At 40.8% G+C, this 26,819-nt stretch overlaps 2 protein-coding genes across 2 annotated transcripts in view; both read left to right on the plus strand.

Moving 5' to 3' along the window:
• Rbl1 (RB transcriptional corepressor like 1) overlaps window positions 1–11,099 on the plus strand; it is a 56,503-nt gene extending 45,404 nt beyond the window's left edge. The window contains exons 21-22 of the mRNA XM_027421280.2: window positions 5,644–5,808; window positions 9,347–11,099. Of these exons, the coding sequence (XP_027277081.1) occupies window positions 5,644–5,808; window positions 9,347–9,517 (336 nt within the window). The 3' untranslated portion in view covers window positions 9,518–11,099. The remainder of the gene's footprint in view (window positions 1–5,643; window positions 5,809–9,346) is intronic.
• Window positions 11,100–22,201: 11,102 nt separating this feature from the next.
• Samhd1 (SAM and HD domain containing deoxynucleoside triphosphate triphosphohydrolase 1) overlaps window positions 22,202–26,819 on the plus strand; it is a 44,113-nt gene continuing 39,495 nt past the window's right edge. Inside the window, exon 1 of the mRNA XM_027421281.2 lies at window positions 22,202–22,509. Coding sequence (XP_027277082.2) covers window positions 22,302–22,509 — 208 coding nt within the window. The 5' untranslated portion in view covers window positions 22,202–22,301. The remainder of the gene's footprint in view (window positions 22,510–26,819) is intronic.

The following is a 26,819-nucleotide window of genomic DNA, read 5'->3' on the forward strand; positions in this document are numbered from 1 at the left end:
TATGTCATTTTCCCCTTCTACTTTCAGCCCCTCCCACATCCCCCTCTCAAATTGATGGCTTCTTTTTCTTATTATTAGAATATATTAGAATATATTAACATTCATAAATATATAAATATAATCTGCTGAGTTCATTTACTGTGGCATTTGTATATATGGGACAGGACTGATCACTTTGTATTGGATAACCAGCAGACAACAGAAACAGGATTTTGTTTTTCTATTGTTTTGTTGTTGTGTTTGTTGTTTGTTTGTTTGAGACTAGGTCTCACTATGTAGCTCTAACTGCTCTGTCCTGGAACTCGCTAGGTAGGCCAGGCTGGCCTCCAACTAACAGAGATCCGCCTGCCTCTGCCTCTGTCTCCCAAGCGCTGGGATTAAAGGTGTGCACCACCACCCCTGACCTGGATTTTGTTTCTTATTTTGTTTCTAGCCTTCAGCTAGCCTAAGTCTTTTGATTGGTGAGTTTAGTCTGTTAGTATTTTTAAGTTATTATTGAGAGTTATGTGTTGATTGAAGTTGTTTTGTTGTTTTTTTCTGTTTGTATTTTTAGTCCAAAACATTGTTTCCAGTATTCTCCTTAGGGTTTTGGTGAACAATTTTTTTTTAATTATTTATTTTTATTTTATGTGCTTTGGTGTCAGATCTTGGAGTTATACACAGCTGTGAGCCGCCATATGGGTGCTGAGAATTAAACCCAGGTCCTCTGAAAGAGCTGTCAGTGCTCTTAACCTCTGAGCCATCTCTCCAGCCCCTGAACATAAATCTTTTCAGTTTCTTCTTCAACCACGGCAGATAGTTTTGCTGGTACAATAATTTGCATTGTGGACTTTTTGGAACTTTTGAGTGCATTTCTCCAGGCTCTTCTGGCTTTCAAAGTTTCTGTTGAGAAGTCAGCTATGATTCTAATGGATTTTCTTTTATATGTAACTTGTATTTTTTCTCTTTCAGCTTTCTGATACATATATCTAATTAATCTTATCAATAAAAACCAGAAGTCAATATCAGGGTAAAAACCTGAAAGATCAGAGAAGCAGGGGAGCAGCTAGCTGCCAGTTTCTTCCTGCCTCCACTGTTCCTCCATCCAAAAAGGCCTTGATGCTCTCTCTGCCCATCTTATCACTTCCTATCTCCTGTCTGTACAGACCTCTTTGGTTAACTAGTGGCTAGCTCCACCCTCTGACTCCAAGCAAGCTTTATTTGTCAGAACACAAACAAAATATCACACATTTCCCCCTTTTTGTCTAAAAAAAATGAAGGCTTTTAACTACCATAGAAAAACTATATACAATAGGTACAACAACTATATATAAGTATAAACAAGCAATAATTACATCAACAATACCTAGTCCATAGCATTTGACAAATTCAGAGAAAATACTCCATTATCTATCCTTTCTTGGTGAATCCAAAGTATTGTGCCTAATTCACTTTCTATCCTAGCTTGATTACCAACCCAAAACTATCTTTTTATGTCTCTCAACCTTATACATGTTATACCTCTTTTGTGAGTTTCTTTTCTGAGTTTGGTAATAAGGAAAACTATAACTGTCTAGTCTTCAACTCCATCAGAAACCTGAAAAGTAAATTACATTAACTGAGTAAACAGGAAGTGCAGAGCAAACAACTTCCAAAACTAAGAAATGACAGAAACATCTGGCTGTCTGGACATCACCCTAGGTTCCTCTGGAGCATTGGGGCATCCATATTCGGCCTACAGGCCTAGATTATGTGACAAACTTCTCTGTGAAACAGGATTTTTCAAAGACTGTCCCATCTTGTCTTGGCAAATTCAGCAGTCACTTTCTTTTGTGCCCTGCCTGTCCAATTTGGACAGCATACTGTCAGCAGTGAAGGCAAGGGGAGTTTCTTGCCTAGTCACTAACTTTTGCTACCAAAAAGTAAGCTTCATATGGAGTTTCTTTGATGCCCATCATCTTCTCTGAAATAGATTGGTGCTGCCAGGAGCAGAATGTCTAATGTCACTTAAAAAAAAAAAAAAAAAAAAAAGAACCTTATGTTATTAAACATTTTAAATGCCATATTCTGTAGGTATCCAAAGTGAAGATCACCTGTCTATCTAAAACATATTTGTTTGACCTTGAAAACATACCTGACATGCCTACAAGTTTGATTATAATAGGTGACTAACTACTAACCTTCATTTCTTTATTATCCTAAATAGTTTGTAATAATAACTTTCAAGGACTAGAAATTTATATTACATTGTTAAATGAGCTGTATAGGTACAATACCTTGAACATGATTAGAAGTGTATGTACAGTGTGTTCTAACAAAAAATAACCTTAAATTTGTATCAAATTGCAAAAAATATCTTAAACAAGAATAGAAACAGGGGCTGGAGAGATGGCTCAGAAGTTAAGAGCAGTGGCTGCTCTTCCAAAGGTCCTGAGTTCAATTCCTAGCAACCACATGGTGACTCACAACCATCTGTTATGAGATCTGGTGCCCTCTTCTAGTGTGCAGATATACATGGAAGCAGAATGTTGTATACATAATAAATAAATAAAATCTTTTTTTAAAAAAGTAGAAGCATTTATACAGTATAAGAAAAATAACCTCAAATGTGTATCAATATACAAAAATCCATATCAATATAAAATATTTAAGACTAGTATTTGCTTTTTTGATTAAAACTAGATTCAATAATCTATCCTTTTATCCTATTTCTATATCCCCTTTTCTTTTTAGAACAAGATCCCTGAATCTGCTGTCCTTTGTTCAGTTTTTTTTTTCCTGACCATGACCAATAACAACTTGTAATACCCCCCCCTAAATGATAACAAATATCCATAACCCACTGAACAACCAAAATCTGCCCACCCTACCTGTTGGGAATGTGGGTGTGTGTTCTTAAAAATTATTTCCTGCTGTCTGGGGGTGACGGCATCTTTAAGGGACCCTGAAACAAAAATTGGTCCTCCAAGGTGTTTCTTGATGGCAAAGGGTTACCTTGACTGTCCCTTGTTGATCTGCATTCATTGGTTCAGTGTCAGACTTTATCTCACCTTCTCATTTTCCAGAAGGCAAGGGCCTTCTGTTTGGATTAGAAGAAACATTGTTTCTAGGAATACCCTATCTACAATTTCTTTTTAGGTGACCTTGTTTGCCACAATTAAAACACTTGACATTTTGATTTTTCTTCAAGCCTCTGGAAATCACCTCTACTATCCAAGCATCATCATGGTTATGAGATTCAATATTGACTGTATCTCAGATCCATTCCTCTGTGGGTGCTGATCTTGCCCTTAAAGGCCTAATTTCCCTTTTGAATTGTGAATTAGCATTTTAAAAAACCAAAGAATCAATTATTATTAATCTAGCTTCTGAATTTGGCACCATTTTATTTACAGCTGAAAAGTTAATCTTTGTAAAACTCCATGAGTTTCTTTTGGGCCATGTATACCCTTAGTAAATGATTCAGTTCTCTTTCCAACTTCTTCAGTTCTGCCCTAAGCATTCAAAGCTGTGTACAAGCATAGAACAACCTGTGGTCATCATATAGAGACTGTCTTTGTACATCAGCATAATTGCCCTCTTCAAGAAGTTGGTCTTGGTCAATTTTAGTACCTCTAGCCCTACTTTGTTGTTCAGTGATCCTAGCCATCTTTCCACCATTGTAATTGAGGACCAGGTTCCAAAACTGCTATAACCAAGTATTTCCAGTCTGGTGAGACAATTCTATTACTATTTGACCATGAATTTAACATCTGCTTCACAAAAGGTGAATGCTTACCATATGAATCTATCACTTCCTTAAATCTCCTCAAATCTAGCATTTCCAGTCAGCTCTTACATAGCCTGTGGGATACCTGTCATTTGGTAGTTGTTCTTGAAAGGTACCTGGATAAATTAAGCTTTATTTGTCAGAACACAAGTATCACACAACAGCTTTCAATACTTTTTTTTTTTTCTGTGTATTTAGTGTTTTAATTATGATATGCCTTGGGGAGTTTCTTTTCTGGTCTTGTCTAGTTAGGGTTCTCTGTGCTTCTTATGCATGTATAAGAAGTGTATCTTTTCTTAATTTGGGGAAGTTTTCTCTCACTTTGTTAAAGATCTAGTCAGTGCCAATGACCTAGATTCTCTTCCTTCATCTATGTCTCTAGTTAAAGATTTGGTTTTTCATGGTTTACCATACTTCCTGCATAATCCTTTTGTTGTGGGGTATACACATCACAAGACTGCTTAGATACGGGTTTAATAGAAAGTCTTCATTGGCCAGCTGGTGACTACAGTGGGTGTTTGGGATCCCAAGCCTTTCTCAGGGTGAGCTTTTAACCACAGAAACCATATCCTGAGTTTACGGAACAGTTAACCAGAAGAGGAACTACAAAAGCCAAAAAGCAAGGTTATTACATTTAGAGACTTCCCTATAACTATGGGCTTTGATAGATTAGGTCTTTGTTTTAGTTTGGCAGAGGTGTTGTCTGTGTGCTAAGTTTTACAGTCTGAATGGTATTTCCATCATGGAGTCAGTTATGCTAAGGTCTGGGAACCTACTAACGTCTGGGACCCTGTAACACCTTGCTTGTATTTTTAAAAACGTTTTTATATTCTTTGCATAATCTAATTCCTCAACTTTGTCTTTGAGACCTGATATTCTAACATCTACTTGATTTGTTATATTTGTCAGACTTTCCTCTGCATTTTCTAATTGGGATACTGAGTTTTTGAATTCCATCTTCATGGCTTGAGCTTTCTTCAGTTGTTTCTCTGTATTGAACCCAGTTTTAAATCCTAGATTGCATTTGTCATTTCATTCAGCCTGTTTGTGATTTTTTATTTTTTTGTTCATCACTTAGAAATTTCTTTTCTTTTTTTGGTGGGGGTGCTGTTTTGAGACAGGGTTTTTCTGTGGCTTTGGAGACTGTCCTGGAACTAGCTCTTGTAGACCAGGCTGGTCTCGAACTCACAGAGATCCACCTGCCTCTGCCTCCTGAGTGCTGGGATTAAAGTTGTGCGCCACCACTGCCCAGAAATTTCTTTTCTTTATGTTCATCTTTATCAATCAATGAAACTTGGTTATGGTTTGTTTTTGTTTCTGTAGTGATAGAGGGGCTGGTTTTTTGTTTGTTTGTTGTTTTTTTTATGATACTTGGAATTGAACTAGCCTACCCCAAGCCTTGTTCTTACCTTCACAGTATGAACACAGCATTCCACATGTTTCTGATTTTCCATTCCTGGTGATTTGTCCCAGTTGTTTTGTTGTTGTTGTTGTTGTTTTGAAAAGACAAAGCCCAGGCTAGCCTAGAACTGATACACTCCTGCCTCAGCTCCTGAATACTAGCATTACAAACATGCCAGTGTGCCCAGTTTACCCAGACTCCTCAAATCTAGTTATAGGATTTCTCAGGTGATCCAACAAGGTAAGTTTTAGCTTACCTATTAATAGTTGATGGAAACAATGAGTAATACCGTTTTTTTGCTTTTTTTCAGCCATAAATAAGTTCTTAAAACATAAATATCAGCTGGGCATTGGTGGCGCACACCTTTAATCCCAGCACTCTGGGATTAAACAAAACAAAATAAAACAAAAAAACATGAATATGGAAATTGCTATCAGGACAAAAATGTTTTTTTACCCTTTTGTCTTAAAAATATGATTCTGGATTCTTTTAGGTGGATGCTCCACCCCTCTCTCCTTTCCCACATATTAAGCAGCAGCCGGGCTCCCCACGCCGCATTTCCCAGCAGCATTCCATTTATGTTTCACCACACAAAAATGGATCAGGCCTTACCCCCAGGAGTGCCCTGTTGTACAAGTTCAATGGCAGCCCTTCTAAGGTAGGTGCATGCAGTCTTTGCTTTAGAACAACAGCTCGTGTACTTATTCAATGTTGGGTTTCAAGTTAGAATTTCAAGTAACTATGAAAAAGTTGGATTTCAAGTAACTTTACCTCTTAAAACTAGGCTTCGGTTTAACCAGCCATCATTCATTAATCTTTTTGCTACAAAGTTATCACAAATAAAATATTAACTACTAACTGTGGTGTGCTTTGTATAACCAGAAACACCACTGGTAAGCTAGGCGTGGTGGTACATACCTGTTAATCCCGGCATTTAGCTGTTGAGTTGCTTGAACAGTTTCAGAAGTGGGGCTAAAAAGGGATGCTTAGACCTGCCTGTTGTTAGGGAGAAGTTTATTAGAAAGGTTGTTAACAACATTGACAGACTCAACAGTGTGTGGGAGCTCTAAGGAGAGTTCAGGCTCATCAGGTAGGAGTGGGGCTTCTTATAGAGCTCCACAGAACCAGGCTCCCTGCTTGTCTAGCACAGGGCAGAGAAGTGGGTGGGGAGCAGGATACATGACCACCGATACCCTTTTGGTGTATCCTCCAAGCCTGCACATTCAACATCTCAAGTAAAAACTCCCAGGCACCTCTAAGTCTGTTTCTGGAGATTCACAGAGAGCAAAGTCTATCAATAGGGTGCCTGTCAGTATGTGTAGGAGGGGAGGGGCTGCTGCAGTTACTGTGGCCTGAGCAGCAGTCTGATCTGCATTCTAACAATGCCAAGGCAGGAAGGTTTGATTCCAGTCCAGCTTGGACTGAAAAAGCAGTATGTTTAGTTCTGCAGATGTTCCTCACTGGTAAAGTGCTTGCCAAGCTTGAACTAGTCCCTGGGTTTGATCCTAGTATCACAAGAAGAGAAGAAAAGGAAGAGAGCATTACATTCAATTGATATAGTTTTGTTTATTTGTTGGTTTTTTGGTATTTCAAGATAGGTTTCTCTGTCTAACAGCCCTGGATGTCCTGGAACTCACTGTGTAGACCTGGATGGCCTCTAACTCACAGAGATCTATGTGTCTCTGCTTTCTGAGTGCTGGGATTAAAGTTGTGCGCCCCCCACAGCCTGACAAGATGATATAGCTTAACCCATTGCTACTCATGTGGTGTTTCAGGGATTGTTAAGATGTCCATTTTTGTTTTGTTTTATTTTTTGAGACTAGGATTCTCTGTGTGTAGCCCTAGCTGTCCTGGAATTCACCAGGCTGGCCTCAAACTCAAAGATCTGTCCGACTCTACCTCCCCAAGTGCTGGGATAAAAGGCATGTGCCACTACCACCTTATAAAAAACATGGTTTTTTTTTATTTGTTAATTTTTACTTTATTGTTTTATGTGAATGTTTTGACTGCATGTATGTCTGTGCACCACTTGTGTGCATGGTGCCCTTGGATGCTAGAAGATGTCATCGAATCCCTTAGAACTAGTTTTGGACAGTTAGTTAGCCGCCATATGGGTGCTAGGAATTAAATCTGGGTCCTCTGGAAGAGCAGCTAGTGCAGTTAACCACTGAGCCATCTGTCTAGCCCCTGTTTGGTGTTTTTTGTTTTGCTCTGTTTTGAGAAGTGTCTCAATAGATTGTCCAAGCTGCCTTCAAACTTAAGAGGTTTAGAAACCCATTCTTATATGAGAATGTTAATTTTAAAGAATGGCTTTGAAAGTTAAGTGCATTAGATGGATGATCATCAGCTTAGTGAAAAATTATAAAACAGGGACCTTCTCTTATATCTACTTTTATGGAAATACTAGCTCCATCTTCACCCTGTACACTAATGGAGGCATCTCAAAGTAAGCTTTTTCAGTATTTCTGAGAATGCACAGCAGGATCTTAAGTTTCCAAAAGCCGTTAAGTATTATTTGGACAAATTGTGAGTGTTAGTGCAATAACAGCTCCTTAACTCCTTGATTTCCTATACTTGTCAAAGAAAATTGACCAAGGTGAAACTTGTATTTTCCTCCTCCTACAAGATTTATTTCCTGTAGTAGTGTTTAGACAGACTGTCTGGGATCCAAGGCAGTGCTTCCAAAGCCAGAGTCAGAATCACCCAGGGAGCTTGTTGAACACTGGTACTGCCCTGTAGACTTTACAATCACAAAGAACTAGCAGGCAGGTCCAGACAACTGGGGTGCAGTTTCAGGAACTACTTCTCATGTGCCTGTAACATCAGCGTCACCTGGGATGACTCACAGAACCACACCTGCTAAATATTATCAGGGTTCCCAACAACCAGTAAGCACATCTTAGTTTAAAAGCATTACTGTGTTAAGCCAGGCATAGTAGTACATCAGTCAGAGGCAGACAGACTTCTAAGCCAGCCTGGGCTATATAATGAGACCCTGTCTCAGAGAAAAGAAAAAAAACAGTACGTTGGCTCAGATTAATGCCCTTCACACTAAGCCTGATGACCTAAGTTACATCCTTCACACCTATGTAATAGAGGATGAAATGACTCCTGCAAATTGTCCTATGATGTCCATATGTGTACCGTGACATGTACCTGCCCCCCCTCAACAGAGACAAACACACAAAAATTGAAATATATAGTGTGCATGTATTTTATATAAATATACATATAAATATATAATATGTGGTATATATTATAATGTATAGTCATGTGTAGGATGTTATAGACTATGCATTATAATATAGTATATATTATAGTATATAATGTATAACTATAAATGTATATTACACAGTATACATACTATATATAATATGATATACCATATGCTATATATAATATACAAGACTATATATGTGTAGTATGTTACTCTGCTCTTTCAGAAGACCTAGATTCAATTCCTAGCACCCACATGGTGGCTCACAACTATTTTTAATGCCAGTCTTGGGGGATCTGATACTCTCTTCTGGTCTCTTTGTGCACCAGGAGTGCACATGGTATACATGCAGACAAAACATTCATACACGTTAGATAGATAGATAGATAGATAGATAGATAGATAGATAGATAGATAAATGAAAAGATTTTAGAAACAAACATAAAACTTGGGTTGCAGCTGGTCAGAAAGTGCGGTGGGGGAAAGCACTTGCTGCACTGTCTGATGTCTGAATCCTGTCTCAGAAACCCACATTGGAAGGAAAGAACCAACTCCAGAAGTTGTTCTCTGAGCTCTGTACATGTGCCATGGTGTTAACGTGCCCTATACATACAACACACACACAACACACACACACACACACACACACACACACACACACACACACAAATACAACATGGACTGCTAGGCTCGGCCTTAAAACATCTGGTAAGGCTTGTGGACTTGCATTTCTAACATGAGCTCCTCAGTGCCTCTGCTACTTCTATCTGGAGGCTACATTTTAAGAACTACTGTTAAAAGGTACATCATCTCTTAAAACCACTCAAGAAGCTATCCCTTTAGGTTGATCCAAAAGATAATGTCTATACCAGTGCTTAGATTAGGGTAGAATATAGAAAGGAGAAAGGCTTACTTAGTTCATTACTTATAATTTTTCTTTTTTTCCCCATCTTTTACACATGCCCTCTTGTTTTTGCAGAGTTTGAAAGATATCAACAACATGATAAGGCAAGGTGAGCAGAAAACCAAGAAGCGAGTAATAGCCATCAGTGGAGACGCTGAATCACCTGCCAAACGTCTCTGCCAAGAGAATGATGATGTTTTACTTAAACGACTACAAGATGTTGTCAGTGAAAGAGCCAATCACTAACAGCACTCTTTTTCTGGTCAAAGCACTTGGGGGTTGTTCTAGAGAAAGTTGGGGGCTCCATCCTTCACCCTTTTATCACTGAGTTATACAAAAACTTGCACCAAAAGTAAGTTCCTTCTTAAAAATTTTTATTCAAAATGTATCTGACAAACATGTATTTCCAGTTAGATTAGAAAAAAAATTTTAAGTGCCTTTATAAATATTAATATTTTTTTAAATGTTTGTTCCTTGGCTTACTTTTTAGGATGAATTAAGGAGAAACTATTTTTTAGCTGTCTTTTCAAAATGATCAAATGTCTCCTGTACTTTTTAATATGAGGTCAATGAGTCTTCTTTGAGATGCTTGTGCTGTGTGCTCATGTTGAAGGTTAGGTTAGTGAGCTCAGTGATGCACCAGCCTGCCTTGGGCCCGCTGTAGTAACTGCACATCAGGTACCACCATCGTGCTAGACTGGCTGTGCCTTTGTCTTCTTCCGCTCCTTAAGTACAAGAGGCTTTGTACTTAAAACTATTCTATAGTTTTTGATTTTCATGATATTACCTTAATTATTATATGTGATTGTATTCAGTCATGTAGTTCTTAAAATAAGAAACTGTTTCTTAATCTAGTAGAATAAAATTCAGATAAGTGAGAAATTAGATTTTGTTAGTAAAGTAGCATTATGATAAGATCATCCTTGTTGGGTACAGTGGGACATGCCTATAATTCCAGCAACACAGGAGGATTGCTGGGAATGTCAGGCCAGCCTGCCTACATAGCAAGTTCCAGAGTAACTTGGGCTACATAGCAAGATCCTGACTCAAAAAAAGATCAGTTTTCATTCTCATTGTTTGTTAAATTTCCTGAGAATATTTGAAGCTTTCACATTAAAATCACTTCATGCCTTATAAATCGGAATGTTTCAGTTCAAGAGTTGCTTTTTCTTTCTATCTTATATCACTCTTTGTCCCAATAATTATGGTTTCTCTTGAGTTTTCCACTGGGGTTTAACTCCTGAATCCCTGAAGATCTTTCCACACTGGAGGTACAGCCCTCTAAAGAATCAGGTCTTTAGTGTTCACCTTTTCTTGTGGGTTTCTAGACTCTGAAAGGATGGGAATAAGCCATTCTTAATTAATATCTAGATGATGTGCTAGTATAAATATTATAGCTGCAAACTTATTTTTTTTAATATAAAGTGTTGACCTGGCAGTCTAGCTAACCATAATGTTTAACTTTTCCAAAAACTAGCTAATTTGAATTAGTCCAAGATTTGGCTACCAATTAATGATGAATGGTAACCAAATTTTTATTTTTAAATTTTAAAATTTGGGTTATGTTTTGTTTTTCTGACAATTGTATTCTTGTGTTTTGTGTAGTATCTACACGTTGTAATAAGCCAAATAATAGTCTGTCTTGCGTCCTTGTACATATTTCTCTGTAGCTGTAACTACTGTATCACTTTCATTATTAATGTACAAAATATAAATGTGGATTTATTCAATGACTGTGTTAAAAACTTGAGACATGTTTTTACCAATTTTCAGGACTTTGTATTAATGTACATAAAACAGTTAATAAAAATTAGAATTTTAAAAACTATTAAACTATTGTATTTTTTACTATATTACTAGAGATAGATGTGCAGACATCTAAAATTCATGTCTTGGGTTGGAGAGATGTCTCGGCTGTCAGGAACACTGGCTTCATTATACAATAGTTTGGTTCCCAGCACCCATATTAGGCAGCTTATAACAACCTATAACTCGAGTTCCAAGGGATCCAGTACTATCTTGTAGCCTCCAAGCTGCCCCCCGCCCCATACACACACAGTGAGGCTTTGAATGAGGTAACTCCCACAGGGTAGTGTGCCTCAATAGTTGGTCTCTAGTTGGTGGAACAGTTTAGGAATGATTAGGGGGTGTGGCCTTGTAGGAGGAAATACGTCACTGGGGAGGACTTTGAGGTTTCAAAAGACTCATTCCATAGTCTGTTCTATGCCTCTTGCTTGCAGTTTGAGATATAGGTTTCAGCTGTACCCGACCTCATGCCTTCACTGTACTAGATATCATGGACTCTCACCCTCTGGAACCATAAATGCAGTTAAACATTTTCTTTTATAAATTATTTATTTATTTGTTTGTGGTAGGGTAGGGGTGGAAGGGAGATGAGTAGTGAGACGGGATGCATGATGCAAAATGCACAAAGAATCAGTACAGCAGGAAAAAATAAGTTACCTTTACTGTGATGTTTTATCATAGCAATAGAAAATAACCAAGACACACATAAATTTAAAAAATGAAACAAATCTTTAAAAAAATACATAAAAAGAGACAGGCAGTGGCGGTACATGCCTTTAATTCCAGCACTCAGGAGGCAGAGGCAGGCAGATATCTGTGAGTTTTAGGCCAGCCTAAACTGGGAGATCCAGGATAGCCAAAACTACAGAGAACCTGTCTCAAAAAACAAATAAAAGTTGTAGATTATTGCATGCTGCATTCGCTCAAAGATGATCCGTAGTCTGTAGGGCTAAGATTTCTTTATTCAGTACATCTTTGAAGTACACTGGCTGATTCAGTTCAGCAGTTTTTTTTCCGTAGTCCAGTGTCTTTCCGCAGCTATTTGTCTTTTGTCATTGGCATTAAGAAAGTTTAGTGTCAATAAAGCATTATGCAACATATGTTTGGGGGGTTCGGCTAGCTCAGTCCGTAGAGCATGGGACTCTTAATCCCAGGGTTGTGGGTTTGGGCCCCACATTGGGTGCCAAATGTAGATTATTGCTTGCTTCGTGCGCTCAAAGATGATCCGTAGTCTATAAGACTAAGATTTCTTTATGCAGATAAATGCCAGCCCAAACGCAAGCCAGAGCATGCCAGGGGCAGCAAGGCAGCCAGGCCAGAGAGAGAGGCTATTCACGTGTGCTCGGTCCCTTAAGAACCCCCCACATGTCATCCTGAACACCTCTTTACCATGCCCTGACAGGCGTGGTTAAGTACACCTGTAGCCGGCCCTTAGGAGGCGAGGTTACGGTGTCGCCCTACAAAAAGTAAATAAAGTTTCTTTTTTGTTTTTTGTTTTTTGTTTTTGTTTTTTTTTGAGACAGGATCTGACTGTCCTGGAACTCATTATATAGACCAGGCTTGCTCCTAACTTATAGAGATTCACCCGCCTCTGCCTCCCAAGTGCTGGGATTAAAAGTGTGCACCACCATGCCCAGCCTGACTAAAATATATGTCTTTTTAAATATCTATTTTATATCTTTAAAATTCTTTAGCACAGCTTAAAAGTTAATGTTCCAGGTAGTTTTCACAGTCTGGGAGAATGGAAAATGACTGCTTAATGTGCACTGGTTTCCTTTTAATTTTAATTCTTGACAATTTTATACATGTACATAATACATTCTAGTCACATGCATCCCAACACTCTTCGTTATTCTCCCCCCCCCACCTGACCCTCATGCCACCAAGTCTCTATCCCATTTTTGTGTCTTTACTTTGTGACCTACTGTGTTTAACCAGGGCCACTAGTTTTATCACATTATGAATTTACTAAATGTGTCTGAATTATAAACTTTAAAACTCTGTGATTTGAATTTTACTTGAATTAAGAAAACAAACAAATGAGCAGGGATGTAGTGCAATAGAGCTCTTGTCCATCATGCCTGAAGCCCTAAGTCTCACACTCAGCACAACACAAAACGGGGCATGTGATACACTGCTGTAATCTCAGCCCTTGGAAGATAGAAATGGAGGGTGTCTTAGAGTTTCTATTGTTTTTATGAAACACCATAACCTTTAAAACCAAGATGGTGTGTGGTATGGTGGTTTGAAAGAAAATGGCCCCCTTAGGGAGTGGCTTTTAGGAGGTGTGGCTTTGCTGGAGTAGGTATGACCTTATTGGATGCAGTGTGTCACTGTGGAGGTGGGCTTTGGTATCTCCTACCCTCAGTGAGGCACACATTTGCTTCTGATGCCTATGGATCAAAATGTAGAACTCTCAGTTCCTTCTCCAGCACCGTGTCTTCCTGCCAGCATGTTTCCTGTCACAACCGTAATGGACTAAATCTCTGAAAGTGTAAACCAGCTCCAGTTAAATATTTTTCTTTATGAAAGTCGCCATGGTCATGGTTTCTCTTCACAGCGATAGATAGAAGCTGGTACCAGGGATGGGGTGTTGCTGTGATAGGTCTGGCCATGCCAGAATGTGGACCGTAACCCTGAATTAGAAAAACAGTTGAATGCTTTAAGTGGAGTTTAATGAGCCATCCTTGTAGGAACATGGAAGACAGTGTTCTGGGGAGATTTGAATGTGGGAGCCTGGCTCAAGACGTTTCAGAGGAGAAGAATATAATATGTGGTCTAGAGACCAGTCTTGTGATATTTTGGTGTATAATGTGGCTGCTTATTGCTTTTGTCCAAAAATTCTGCCTGAGGCTAAAATGAAGAGTTTTGGATTAATTCTGTTGGCAGAGGAAATCTCAAAACAGCTTTGTATTGACTCCATTGTATGGTTGTTAGTGGTCACTTGTATTTCATTTATAATGAAAGGAAGCAAATTGAACAAGTAAAAATACAAAATGTATAGATTGTGGAGAAAAGGGTCACCAGGAAATGGAATGAAGTTAAATTCTGTGTTCAAAAAATAAACTGATTTAAAAATGAAATAAAGGAATGGTGACTTCCATGCAAGACCCCACTCAGCTAAGCTTCAATTGGTGACAAGGAGTTAAATAGCTTAGGTCCAGTTGTGGTGGTTGTGATTGTGGCCATTTGAATGTAATTGGCCCCTATAATCATAATAGGGAGTGGCACTGTTAGGAAGTGTGGCTTTGTTAGAGTGGGTGTGGCCTTGTTAGAGGAAGTGTGTCATTGTGGCAGCATGTTGGTGGAAGTTTCTGTTCCATCCATCAGCTTTTGAAAAACTGACACAGAGACTTAATATTACTTATAAACGCTCGGCTGATAGCTCAGGCTTATTACTACTTAATTTTTCTTTTCTTTCTTTCTTTTCTTTCTTTTTTTTTTTTTTTTTTTTTTTTTTTTTTTTTTTGACAGAATTTCTCTGTGAAACAGTCCAGGCTGTCCTGGAACCCAGAGATCCACCTGCCTCTGCCTCCCAAGTGCTGGGATTATAGGCTCACACCACCACAGCCTGGCTACTACTTAACTCTTACATTTAAATTAACCCATATTTCTTGTCTGTGCTTTGCCATGTGGCTCATGGCTTGTTACCTCATTTTCTACACAACCTGTTTCCTCCGCAGTTGGCTGGCTAGTGTCTCCTCTGACTTTGCCCTTCGTCTTTACAGCATTCTCCTAGTTTGTTTGTCCCACCTATAATCCCTCCTGGCTACTGGCCAATCAGCTTTTTATTAAACCAATCCCAGTGACCAGTCTTCACAGTGTACAAAAGAATTATTCTGTAGCAGTGGCAGGCTTGGAGGCTTCCTGTGGCTCCGTTGACTTTCTGTTGCCTACAAAACGTAGCAATCTCACTACATCTGCCTGCATGCCATCATGCTGTCATGATGATAGTGGCCTGAACCTCTGAAACCTAAGTGAGCCACCCCGATTAAATGTTTTCTTCATAAGAGTTACTGTGGTCATGTTGTCTCTTCACAGCAAGAGAAACCCTAACTGAGACAGAAGTTGGTACCAAGAACTGGAGCATTGCTGTGGCAGGCCCGACCATGTTTTTGTTTGGAGTAACACGGACTTTGGGAGTTTGGGTTAGGAAAGACATGGAATGCTTTAAGCACTGCTTAGTGGCTCACACTAGTAGGAGCATGGAAGACAGTGGTGCTGAATATGATTTGATGGAGCGTGGGGATCAAGAGGTTTCAGAGAAGACAGTTTGTAGTCTAGAGAGAGACTGGTCTTGTGATATTTTGGTGAAGGAAGTGACTGCTTTTGGCCCTTGTGTGAAGACTCTGCCTGAGGCTAAAGTGAGGAGTTTTTGATTAATTGTATTGGTAGAAGAAATCTCAAAACAGCCTAGTATAGACTCCTGTTGTGTGGATATTAGTGGCAATGCTAATGAAGATTTATAATGAGAAGGAGCGAGCTGAGCAGGATAAATGACAAAATGTAAATTTTGAGGAGAAAAAGAGCACCAGGAAGTGGAATGGAGCTAAATCAAGATAAACAGATTAAGAATGGAATAAAGTAGTGGCAACTAGCTCATGGCAAGATACCACCCAGCTAAGTTTCCAACTTGTGGGAAAAAAACTAAAGAAAAGCTTAGAGCCTGGTGTGGTGGGGCACACCTTTAATCCCAGCACTGGCAGATCTTCGAGTTGTAGGCCAGTGTGGTCTACAGATCCAGTTTCAGCACAGCCAAGCTTAGGCTGTGAAAGACAGAAAGCTGAAGATTTAATGAACAAGGGGGCCGTGTTCCAGCCCCATCAAGCAGCACAAATAAGCAACTTTGGCCACGTGGTTCTCACTTTAGAGTTAAGGATAGAAGAAGCAGGTTATGGAATTTGCCTCCGCACATGAAGAAAGTCGCTGAGGCCGGGCATGTGTCAGGGATATCCCTGAATACAGGCCTAGTAGAGAGCCCATTGTGTGAAGATGTTTAGTTGAAGCCTGGATTGCCTTGGAAAACCCAAGATGTTGGAGATGCCAGAGCCATGGGATACCTCCTGAGGAAAGCTGCTAACAGGGAGGGGAACCAGCCAGAGAGAGAGAAGTGTGTTGCAGTCAGCAAAGAGAGCAGAGCTGGAAATCTGAAGAGTGTTTTGACATCAGACATGGAGATGCAATTTTGAGTTTGCCCAGCTGGTTTTTGATCTTGCTTTGGTTCAATATTTCCTCACTATGCCCCCTTTCCTATATTTTGGATTGGTAATCTATATCCTATCCTGTTGTATGTTGGAAGTATGTGGTCTGCTTTTTTATTTTGATTTTACAGGGGATTACAGCTAAGAGATAGCATGAATCTCGGTAGAGACTTCAAATTTAGACTTTTAAATAAGTTTGAAACTGCTATAGACTGGGGACTTTTGAAGTTGGACCGAATGCTTTTTGCATTATCATACATACGACTATAGGCCTATGGAGGCCAGGGGGTAGAATTTGGTAGTTTGGAAGAAAATGGTTCCCATAGAGAGTGGCATTATTAGGCGGTTTGGCTTTGTTAGAGTGGGCGTGGCCTTGTTGGAGGAAGTGTGTCACTGTGGGGGTGGGCTCTGAGGTCTCCTATGCTCAAGCTTCCCGCAGTGTACCTCAGTTGCTTCTGTTGCCTATGGGTCAGATGCACATCTCTCGGCTCCTTCTCCAGCACCACATCTGCCTGCACACAGCCTGGCATGGTGATCAGGGACTAAATAAACCTCTGAAACTATAAGCCAGCCCCAGTTAAACATTCTCATTTAGCTGGGTGGTAGTGGCACATGCCTTTAATCTCAGGACTCAGGAGGCAGAGGCAGGCAAATCTCGGTAAGTTCGAGGCCAGCCTGGTCTACAGAGTGAGTTCCAGGACAGCCAGGGCTTTACAGAGAAACCCTGTCTTGAAAACAAAACAAAATTCCTTTATAGAAGAGTTGCTGTGGTCATAGTGTCTCTTCACAGTAATAGAAATCATAACTAACATAGAAGAAAAGGGTTTATTTGGCTTATAATTCCGTATCATTGTTCATTATTGAAGGAGGTCAGGATAGCAACCCAAATAGGGCAGGAACCTGGAGGCAGACACTGATGCAGAGGCCATGGAGGAGTGCTGCTTACTGGCTTGCTCCTCATGGCTTGCTCAGTCTGCTTTCTTATAGAGCCCAGGACCACCAGCCTATGGTACCATCCACCATGGGCTATCCCCCACCCCCCATTAATCACTAATTAAGAAAATGTTCCAAGGCTTGCCAATAGCCCTATCTTAATAAGGCATTTTCTCAGTTGAGGTTCCCCCTTTCAGATGACTTCAACCTGTGTCAAGTTGACATAAAATCACCCAGGACAGAGGTTCAGGAATTCAGTCATCTCCATAACAAGTTCAAAGGCCTACATGAAACCTTGTTAAAAGAAAAGAAAAGAAAAGAAAAGGAAGACAACAGCCAAGATGTAGAACCACCTTAGTTGCCCATGAACAGATGGCTGGGTTTTTAAGATTGGCATTTGCACAACAGTATTTTATTTAGAAATAAACAATGTTAAGTTCCCCCTCCCCCCAAAATCTGAACCTATTATTAAACATTCTATATGGCTGATAGATGGATAATAACAAACAAAAAATTTCAGTGATTGTGGTGAGTTGAAATAATACAGGTCCACTGCCAAATTATCTCCTGCTATCTCAACTCCCAAAATTTATTCATTGCCAACCTTTTGTGTTTGTCCTAGCATCTTTTGGATATGTACCACCAGCCCTTTAACTCCCCCCCAACCCAAAAGCTAAGGTCATCACATAGCATCTGAGGCTACAGCAAAGATTTCTCCCTTCTAATCTGCCTACCTGGGCTTTCCACCAATGCATTTAACTTGCTTATTTATACTTCTCTTCATTCTGTAACAATTAAAACTTTGTCAAACTCTTGCCATGTTGGCACACAGTATTTGGGGCAGTCTGAATCTGCGTTTCAGGGTGTGGTCTCCCACACACTGAGATCTTCTTTCATTTACAGTAAGAGCTATGCTTAGACAAGAAGAAAGGTGGAAATAGAGAAGGAAGGGTAAAACTGAGCAAGATTTACTGCTTGTTTTCTCTCATATGCAGGATCTAGATGTGTTTGAAGTATGTGTACATAGTAAGGACGTGGAATGCATACACCATAGATAAATCTCAAATTATGCTCCAAGTGAGAGAACTCAAGTACCAAGGGCTACATTATACACACACATAACATTTATGTCACAATCTAGGAAAGGCAAAATTATAGTAGTCTAAAAGCAGACAACAGTTGACCAGGTACAGAGTACAACTTCCTCCAGAGGCTCCGATGGTGGCTTTTAGACTAGCTAATTGTAGCAATGACAAGTTTCCTTTCTGTTGTTTCTCAGACTACCAAGCAATTCCTTGTTGTCAAAAAGATAAGCTAGAATGTGATGTGGCTACCACTAGAATTTAGAAAACCCATACAGGGTTTAAAATGTGAGGTATGATTAATTCCTAGCAATGAGACTTTTAGATTTTTGTTTTGTTTTGGCTGCCCTGGAACTTGATTTGTAGTCCAGGCTGGCCTCAAACTCATGTAGATGTGCCTGCGTCTGCATCCTGAGTGCTGGGATTAAAGGCATGAGCCACCACACCATGAAACACCTTAAAAGCAATAGTACTATCACTCAGCTTAAGTTATAGAATAAGAATTTCAAAGCTAGTTAGGGGCAAGTTGTATGTGTGCGACACTGGATAAGTAAGTCATTTCACCCCTGTGCTTAATTTCTTTATCTGTTATGTGGATATGATAGCATCTGGGGTCTTTTCCTACTAGGATGAGACCTTGCCTTTTGACTAAAGTTGTTAAAGGTAACCTGGCTGAATCAATCATTTTATAATTCCACAGTGGTTGTTAGTACAGGAATGGAGGTCATCCATCTTGTTGAAGTCATTCTCTCAAGATGTTCAGTTGGGATCAGAGTTCTCCCTGGCCCTCATGCCTGCATTCTGCATAAACCCTCATGCTTCCTCATCTCTCACCGGTTCTCCCTCTGCCTCTTGGTATTTCTAAACTCCAGGCATGCTTCTGCTTACGGAGACTTGCTTCCTCTCTGTGGCTAACTCCTTCATCTCTGCTCAACTGTCACCGTTCCCAAAGATCTGTCTGGACTATCCTACCCAACATGGCAACCCTATCCTTCTCCGCTCCTGATCTCTTAATTTCATCTATAATTTTTTGTTTTTTTTTTTCTTTTTTTAGTTTTTCGAGACAGGCTTTCTCTGTGTAGCTTTGGAGCTTGTCCTGAAACTCTCTGTAGACCAGGCTGGACTCAAACTCATAGAGACCTGCCTGCCTGTGCCTCCTGAGTGCTGGGATTAAAGGGATTTTGTCTGTATAGTTTGTTGGTGTGTTCTAGTTGTCCAGAGCAATGCTAAGCGAGTTCTAAGTACCCAGTAAACACTCCCTGCCCTTCCTCCAAGACTAGAGTTACATGTGTGCCAAGGCCCACCCATGAAGGTCCTCCCCAATGCTCAGCAAGCATTCTTGTCCATTGAGCCATGTCCTCAGCTCTATGTAGTTGCTGTTGAGACAGAGACTTACTGTATCAACCAGGCCATCCTGAACTCAAGGTCTTCCTGCCCCTGCCTCTGTAAGTGCTAGGATGCAAGAAAAAAAAATTTTTTTAAAGAATTTGGAGCCAGAGAGCAATGGCACACACCATTAATCCCAGTATTAGGTAGGCAGAGGCAAGCAATCTCTGAGTTTGAAGTCAGCCTGGTCCACAGAGTGAGTTCCAGGACAACCAGGACTACCCAGAGAAACCTCGAAGAAAGAAAGAAAGAAAGAAAAAAGAAAGAAAGAAAGAGTTTGTGTTTAGCTTTGAAATTTGCAGAGATGGAAAAAATATTTTTCAGGAAGCAATATTTAGTGAAGGCTGAAGAGGAAGTAAAACAGTGAATCAGAGTGATAATTTTTGGCTGTGGAGAGATGTAGAAATCACAAGCCTGATGCGGTCAGGACCAAATTTCACAATTTGGGTATGTAACAATCGGATGTCCAGGACAAATTTTCTGGAATGGGAAGGGCATTGGCCAAATGGGCCTTAAAACAGTTGATGCTATTGCCTAACCATGGCAAGATTGACTTTAGAAGAGGAAGTTTGGGCAGGGCTTCCTCTCAGTATGGGTAAGACTTCTGTCTGATAGCTACTGCTTCCCAGGCTGAGGGATGACTGAGTGGGACCAGGTCACCAGAACCAGAGTTGACCAAGTGACACACTGGAAAGAGTTTTATCGATGAAATCATGTGTCAACAGACTCCCAACTCTGTTACCTGCATGTGACCTTGAGCCAGTAACTAGAAATGAATGGGGGAAAATAGTGCATTAAAAAAAAAAAACTTGTGTGTGTTAAATTAATTTTTTAAATGGAAAAAAATGTGTGTGTGTGTGTGTGTGTGTGTGTGTGTGTGTGTGTGTGTGTGTCCTCTCATGTCACAACACACACACATGGAGGTCAGAAGACAATTTCCCAGAGTCAACTCTCTTCTTCCACCCTTCTGTAGGGTCTTAGACCCAAACTCAGACACTTACACAGCAAGTGCCTCTAGCCATTAAGCCATCTTGCTAGGCCAATCTGAACACACAAATCTAATTGATTAAACGTAAAGCCCTGTTTGTATCACCACCTTCTATTGCTAATTGCTATGAGAAAAGCCTTCCCCACAAATCTTAGAAGCACAAATCAAAGCTGGGCCGTGGTGGTGGTGCCTTTAGTCCTAGCACTTGAGAGGCAGAGGCAGAGGCAGGCAGATCTCTGAGTTCAAGGCCAGACTGGTCTACAAAAGCCAGTTCTTCGACAGCTAGGACTACACAGAGAAACCCTGTCTCAACACACACACACACACACACACACACATACACACACACACACACACACAATCACAAGTCATCCATCATGGACATAAAATACATCTCTTTTACCCTCTGTTTCAGTTCCATAAGTCTTGACAACTGTGGGATGTTTTCACCAAATACTCTGTTGACAGGATGGAGCATGTTTTTCTGGGCCAACAAGTTATTTAGAGCTTGGACTTTAGAAGCTGTCTGTCATTTCTTAGCTCTTCCTTTCCTCCTCCCCATCTTTGTACTTAACTTTCTTACACCTGAAATTTGTTAAATGTGTCAGTATTTGTGAAGTCTTTAGAACAAGTGGCCTGAACACAACAGGGCACTTTGTTTGCTAAGAATACTTCAGTTTATCAGATTTCCTGTTTGCTTTCTTTTGGTGCTGGGGATTACCCACTGGGCCTCAAGCTAGTATTCTATGCCTAAGCAAGGTCACCTGCAGCTGTTGAACTCACCACTAAGCATCTAATTCGTACTGCTTGGTGTTAAAATAACCTAGCTGTAGATGTGTCTTGGTTTCTGAAAAGGTGTTGACTTTTTTATTAGCAGTGGTCATTGTACTAATAATGTGTGGATAAGGGTTTATGAGGAAGCTTGAGTCTTGCGCCAAAATGACTTAAAGCAAAAGAAAATGCCCATCATTTGGGCACTAACCAGTAATTAGTAAAACTCCTGTCTATTTGGAAATAAATCTGGCATCTTAGGGTGGTCCACTGTCAGCCAACTGTGAATTTGTGAAATGCAAAAGGACAGAGCTGGCAATCATTGCAGGATCTTCCAGTTAGGCCAGTCCTTTGTCCCTTGTTTTCTGCACTGCAATGGTACTGGCCGCTTCGTTGCCTTTTAGGTACTTTTTACAAGCTTACAGCTTGGAGTGTTTGAAACCCAGCAAAAAGTACCTGTTTAGAGGAAGGTACCTGCAGTCCACCAGAAGACCCTTTAATCTGGAGTGTGGTGGAAGCTTCATTAGCCCCAGGTGCCCTCTTAGCCTGGCCTGGACTACATACAGCCTTCACTCCTGCTTAACCACAGCTCTGAGTTTTGCTTCTCTAATAACTCCGCCCTTTCGGAGAAACACTGGGGCGGGTTGAGGGCGAACGCACATATCATTGCGCTTGCGCAATGGGCCGGGCGCTAGTGCCCCAGGGAGGCCAAACTCCGGGGGCCGATGGCCAGCGCGCCTGCGCAGTAGGCCCGCATGGCGCTGCTGAATGGACTTGCCTCCGGGGCTGTGCCGTCAGTGCGGCTGCGCGCGAGCCGGGTGCCGCGGTACTTAAGTTGGCTGCACACACTGTCAGAGGTAGCCATGAGGAGAGCAGATCCCGAGCAGCCCGCTAAGCGGCCTCGCTGCGACAGCAGCCCAAGAACGCCACAGAGAACCCCTCCTGCAGCGGCCAGCGCGTCTCCCGGCTCCGAGCTCCACATCGACCTCCAGACCTGGGAAGTGGAGGACGTGTGCTCCTACCTAAAGGGATGCGGCTTCCAAGACAAGAAAGTGCTGGACAGCTTCAAAGGTAACGGGGCTGAGGGGAGCACCCACGCGAGAGGCATCCGCAGGGGGAGGCTCACGGATCGGAGGCCCCGGGGGGCGGCTCGCGGCGGGAACCGGACCTGAGGCGGGAGGCGCCCCGACGCCAGCCGTCCAGGCGGGCTGCCCGAGGTGGGCGCAGGCCAAGTGTGAGCCCATAGGAAGGTGCTGGCTCTGGGAGCTTTGAGGGGCCCTGGGAGGTTTGCGTCTTCTTCTGGTGGATGGGTGCCTTCGGGAACTTGTCACTTCTGACAGGAGAGATCCCCGCCCTTCTTAGATTTGCCCCCCAGACCTCCGGCAGCCGCTTGCGGTCTTTCAGGCTTGCCAGGCTGGGGACAACCTCCTGTGCTAACCGCAGCTCCCAAAACACTTGACCCCAAGAGAGGTTTTGGCGCTTTTAAGTTTCGCTTCTTAAGCCGTTCCCGGATTTTGGGGTTTTGCTTAAAGGGGAGGGAAGTTGGTTAATCTCCAGATTCTCACTGACTGCCATAGCATCCCAGTAGGGCTCAGTTTGTGCTGACTGCATTTGCCGAGTGCCACTGATCAATTTCTCTTCCAAAATAAGAACAACTTACTCAGTTGGCCACTGAAACCCCAGCATTCCACAACTTGGCCACGCAAAGGGGAGGGTACAGGCTGAGAATTTTAAGTGACTCTTCTGACATTTGCTCATGCTCCAGTCAAACACTTGTAATCTACTCAACTTGTTTGTGGTAGATGTGAAGCCTAACCCCTTGCATGATCCCATGAGGTGTTCGCTGGGAACGTGGCTCTTCGGTGGTTATGATTTGCAAATTCAGTAAACTTTACTTCTTGTGGGGCGGAGCCCCGTATGCCTAATTGAAGGACAGAGTGAGAAGTTTAAAGTTCAGGACATAAAGATAGTTTAAATGCAGAAACTCGGGTTTCTCTTTTTCCCTTCCCCACTTCACCCTCTACAGGAAGGTAACTTGCGGGGGCGGAGTACTAAGACAGTGTCTCTATGTAGCTCTGGCTGTCCCGGTACTCTCTATGTACAGACCATGATGGCCTCGAACTCAGAGAGCCACCTGTCTCTGCCTCCTGAGTACTGGGATTAAAGGCGTGCGCCACCACACCTGGCAATATTTTATTTTAATCTTATAGGTGTGAGTGGTTTGCCTGCATATGTGTATATGCACCGTGTGTGTGCCTGGTGTCCTTGAGGCCAGAAGAGGGTAAAGCTCCCTCTAGAACTGATGTTACAGGTGGTTGTGAGCTTCCATGGGGGTGCTGAGAACTGAGTCTGAGCCCTCTGCAAGAGCAGTGAGTGCTCTTAACCTCTGACTCATCTCTTCTGGCTTTATTTTTGATTGTCTTTTCAATGGGGTGAAGATGGAGAATGTATCACATGAGTGTAGTGCCTACAGAAGCCAGAAGACACCATCCAACCCTCTGGAGCTGGTGTGTTAAAGGCTGTTGTGAGTGGCCTAAAGTTAGTTCTAGGTACACAAAAGAAGTGTGTGCTCTTAACTGCTAAGCCATCATCTCTCCAGCCCTAGATGATGTTTTTATATCCAAAAATGTTAAGTAGCTTTCCAAAGTCACACCACTAGACAAAAGATGCAGAGTTGGAATTTTTAGAGGTTAGGTCTTTAGATTCCAGAATTCATTCCGGTTATTTCTTAACTAGTGTTCCCAATAAAAGTGACAGGAGAACATATCCCTGTAATCCTACTCTTTGGGAGGCTGAGGCAAAATAATCAAGACTTCCGGTCCCAGCCTTAGGTCTTTAGCCCATCCTGGGCTACATATGGAGAACATAACCAAAATTAGAAAATCAACTAAAAGCCATGGCGGGAAAATCTATCCTGTAGAATAATGAGTAAAATATCAAGAGACCATTAACAACCTACCAATAAACTTAAGTAAAGCAGTTCCAAACCTAATAGTAATTTTTAAAATATACTGGGTTTTAATTTAATAATTAGAAAAGATTATTAGTAGATGAAATATGTATTTCAATAAAGTTGATAGACATGTCCATTATCTCAACCATGGACTGTTTGGCAATGCCTTTTGACTTATAGCAAATAGTGATGACTAACATTTATTAAGTATATTCTTTGTATGAAGTTTTGCTATATTCATTTTACAAGATTTTGGGGGAAGGGGAATTTTTGTGTGTAAGTATATAATATGGAGGATGAGATCTAGGGCTTTGTTCGTGCTATGTGTAGACTCTATCACTGAGTCACACATACCCCCATGCCGGATATATTTTATTTTATAAAATGTTACAACAGGGGCCAGGGAGATGGCTCTGTCAGTAGCCATGCAGACATGAAGACATGAGCTCTGAATTCCAGCACCCACACGTAAAGTTGGGTTTAATGGTGCATACTTATAACCCCAGAGGTGAGGAAGCAGAGATAAGTAGCTCCCTGAGCACTCTATCTGAATTGTACACATAAACTGATACAAGCACGAATAAACATAAATAAAAAATGAATAAATCCTAGAAAAATACCAGGCAGAGGAGTAATTAAGGAAAATACCTGACATTGACCTCCAGCTTCCGACAAGTACACACAAGTGCACACACATATAAAATGCATTAGAATTTGTGTATATTGTAAAATACAAAGTAGCCATTAAGAAAGATATAGATGAGCTGGAAAGATGACTCAGTGGTTTAGAGCACTTGTTGCTCCTTCAGAGGACCCTGGTTTGATTTCCATCACCCACGTGGTGGCTTAAAACCATCTGTAACTCCAGTTCTGGAGGATCTAGTGTCTTCTTCTGTCCTTCACTGGCACCAAGCACCCATGTGGTACCCATATGTATATGCCAGCCAAACACTCATACATACAAAATTAAATAAATAAATCTTGTTTTTTAAGAGGAAGATGTAGACTTTCATCATTGAAAAGAACTATGTTTAGAATATTGAATGAGAAAAAATTGGTTATATGACAATCTTTTATATGTAAAACTACATAATTGTATGTAAATAAATATGTTACCTCAAAATGTTAACAGCTTTGTGTGCTTTCAAAGGATGCTTTAGAAATAAAACGCTGGGTACTCTTCAGTCTGGTTTTAGTCCAGTGATTCTAAGAAAAATTAATGTCTTTCTCTAACCCCACCCCTAGCCCTGACTTAATATACAGGAAGCTGCTGACCTGGCAGGACCTCACAAGCAGTTAGGTTTCACTTTACTTTTCCCTTGCTTTTCTCAGAAATAATTTACATGAATAATTTATAGATGTTCATCTGATTCATCAAAATAGTTAAGTTAGTTACCTAATTAAGAGTTTTAATTTTAATTAGAATGTCAAAAGTATGTTACAGGCTGAGGATATAGCTCAGTCATAAAATACTTGCCTAGTATGTGCAAAGACCTAGATTCAATCTTTAGGAACATTTTTTTTTTTTTAAGTTATGAACTCTGGAACTCTGGAGGCTCTCGGAGATAAGACCAACCTAGCTATGTGGCAAGCTCTGTCATAAAAAAAAAAAAAGAGCCCAGGCATGGTGGTTTACTTCCTCCCTGTACTTGGGAGGCAGAACAAGTAGATTTTTATGAGTCTGAGGCCAGCCTGGTCTATATAGTGAGCTCCAGGATGACGAGAGCTACATAGTGAGATCCTGACTCAAAAAACCTAAATAAATAAAATAGGAAGGGAGAACGAGAGATAGTTCAGTGGTAAAGGGTGATTGACTATAATCATGAGGACTGGAGTTCAGATCTCAGCACCCACATAACAAAATGAGTGTTTCCTGTGAACTCCAGCAATCCATCTCTAAGGTAGGAGGTAGACAGGAAGAGGATGGCTGGTGATTGCTGACCTCCAACCTAGCCATGCTCCAGGTTCAGGAAAGAGCCTTGTCACAGAATAACCGGCAGAGAGTAATGGAAGAAGACACTCAGTGCCTTCCATGTATCAGTACTGGTACACACCACATACACACACACACACACACACACACACACACACACACACACAATTAAAAAATATACTAAATATAAATTATATATTTAAAATATTTTTAAATTTTTTATATTTTATAGAATATACACACACACACATATATATGTTTTTTCAAGACAGGGTTTCTCTGTATAACAGTTCTGGCTATCCTGGAACTCACTTCATAGACCAGGCTGGCCTTGAACTCACAGAGATTCGCTGGCCTCTGCCTCCCAAGAGCTGGGATTAAAGGCATGCACCACTGCTGATATATATATATATATATATATATATATTATATATATATATATGTACATATATATATATATATTATATATATATATATATATGATGCATTCATGTC

Source organism: Cricetulus griseus, chromosome 6 (assembly GCF_003668045.3).
Source record: "Cricetulus griseus strain 17A/GY chromosome 6, alternate assembly CriGri-PICRH-1.0, whole genome shotgun sequence".
In the NCBI taxonomy this organism is placed as follows: Eukaryota; Metazoa; Chordata; class Mammalia; order Rodentia; family Cricetidae; genus Cricetulus; species Cricetulus griseus.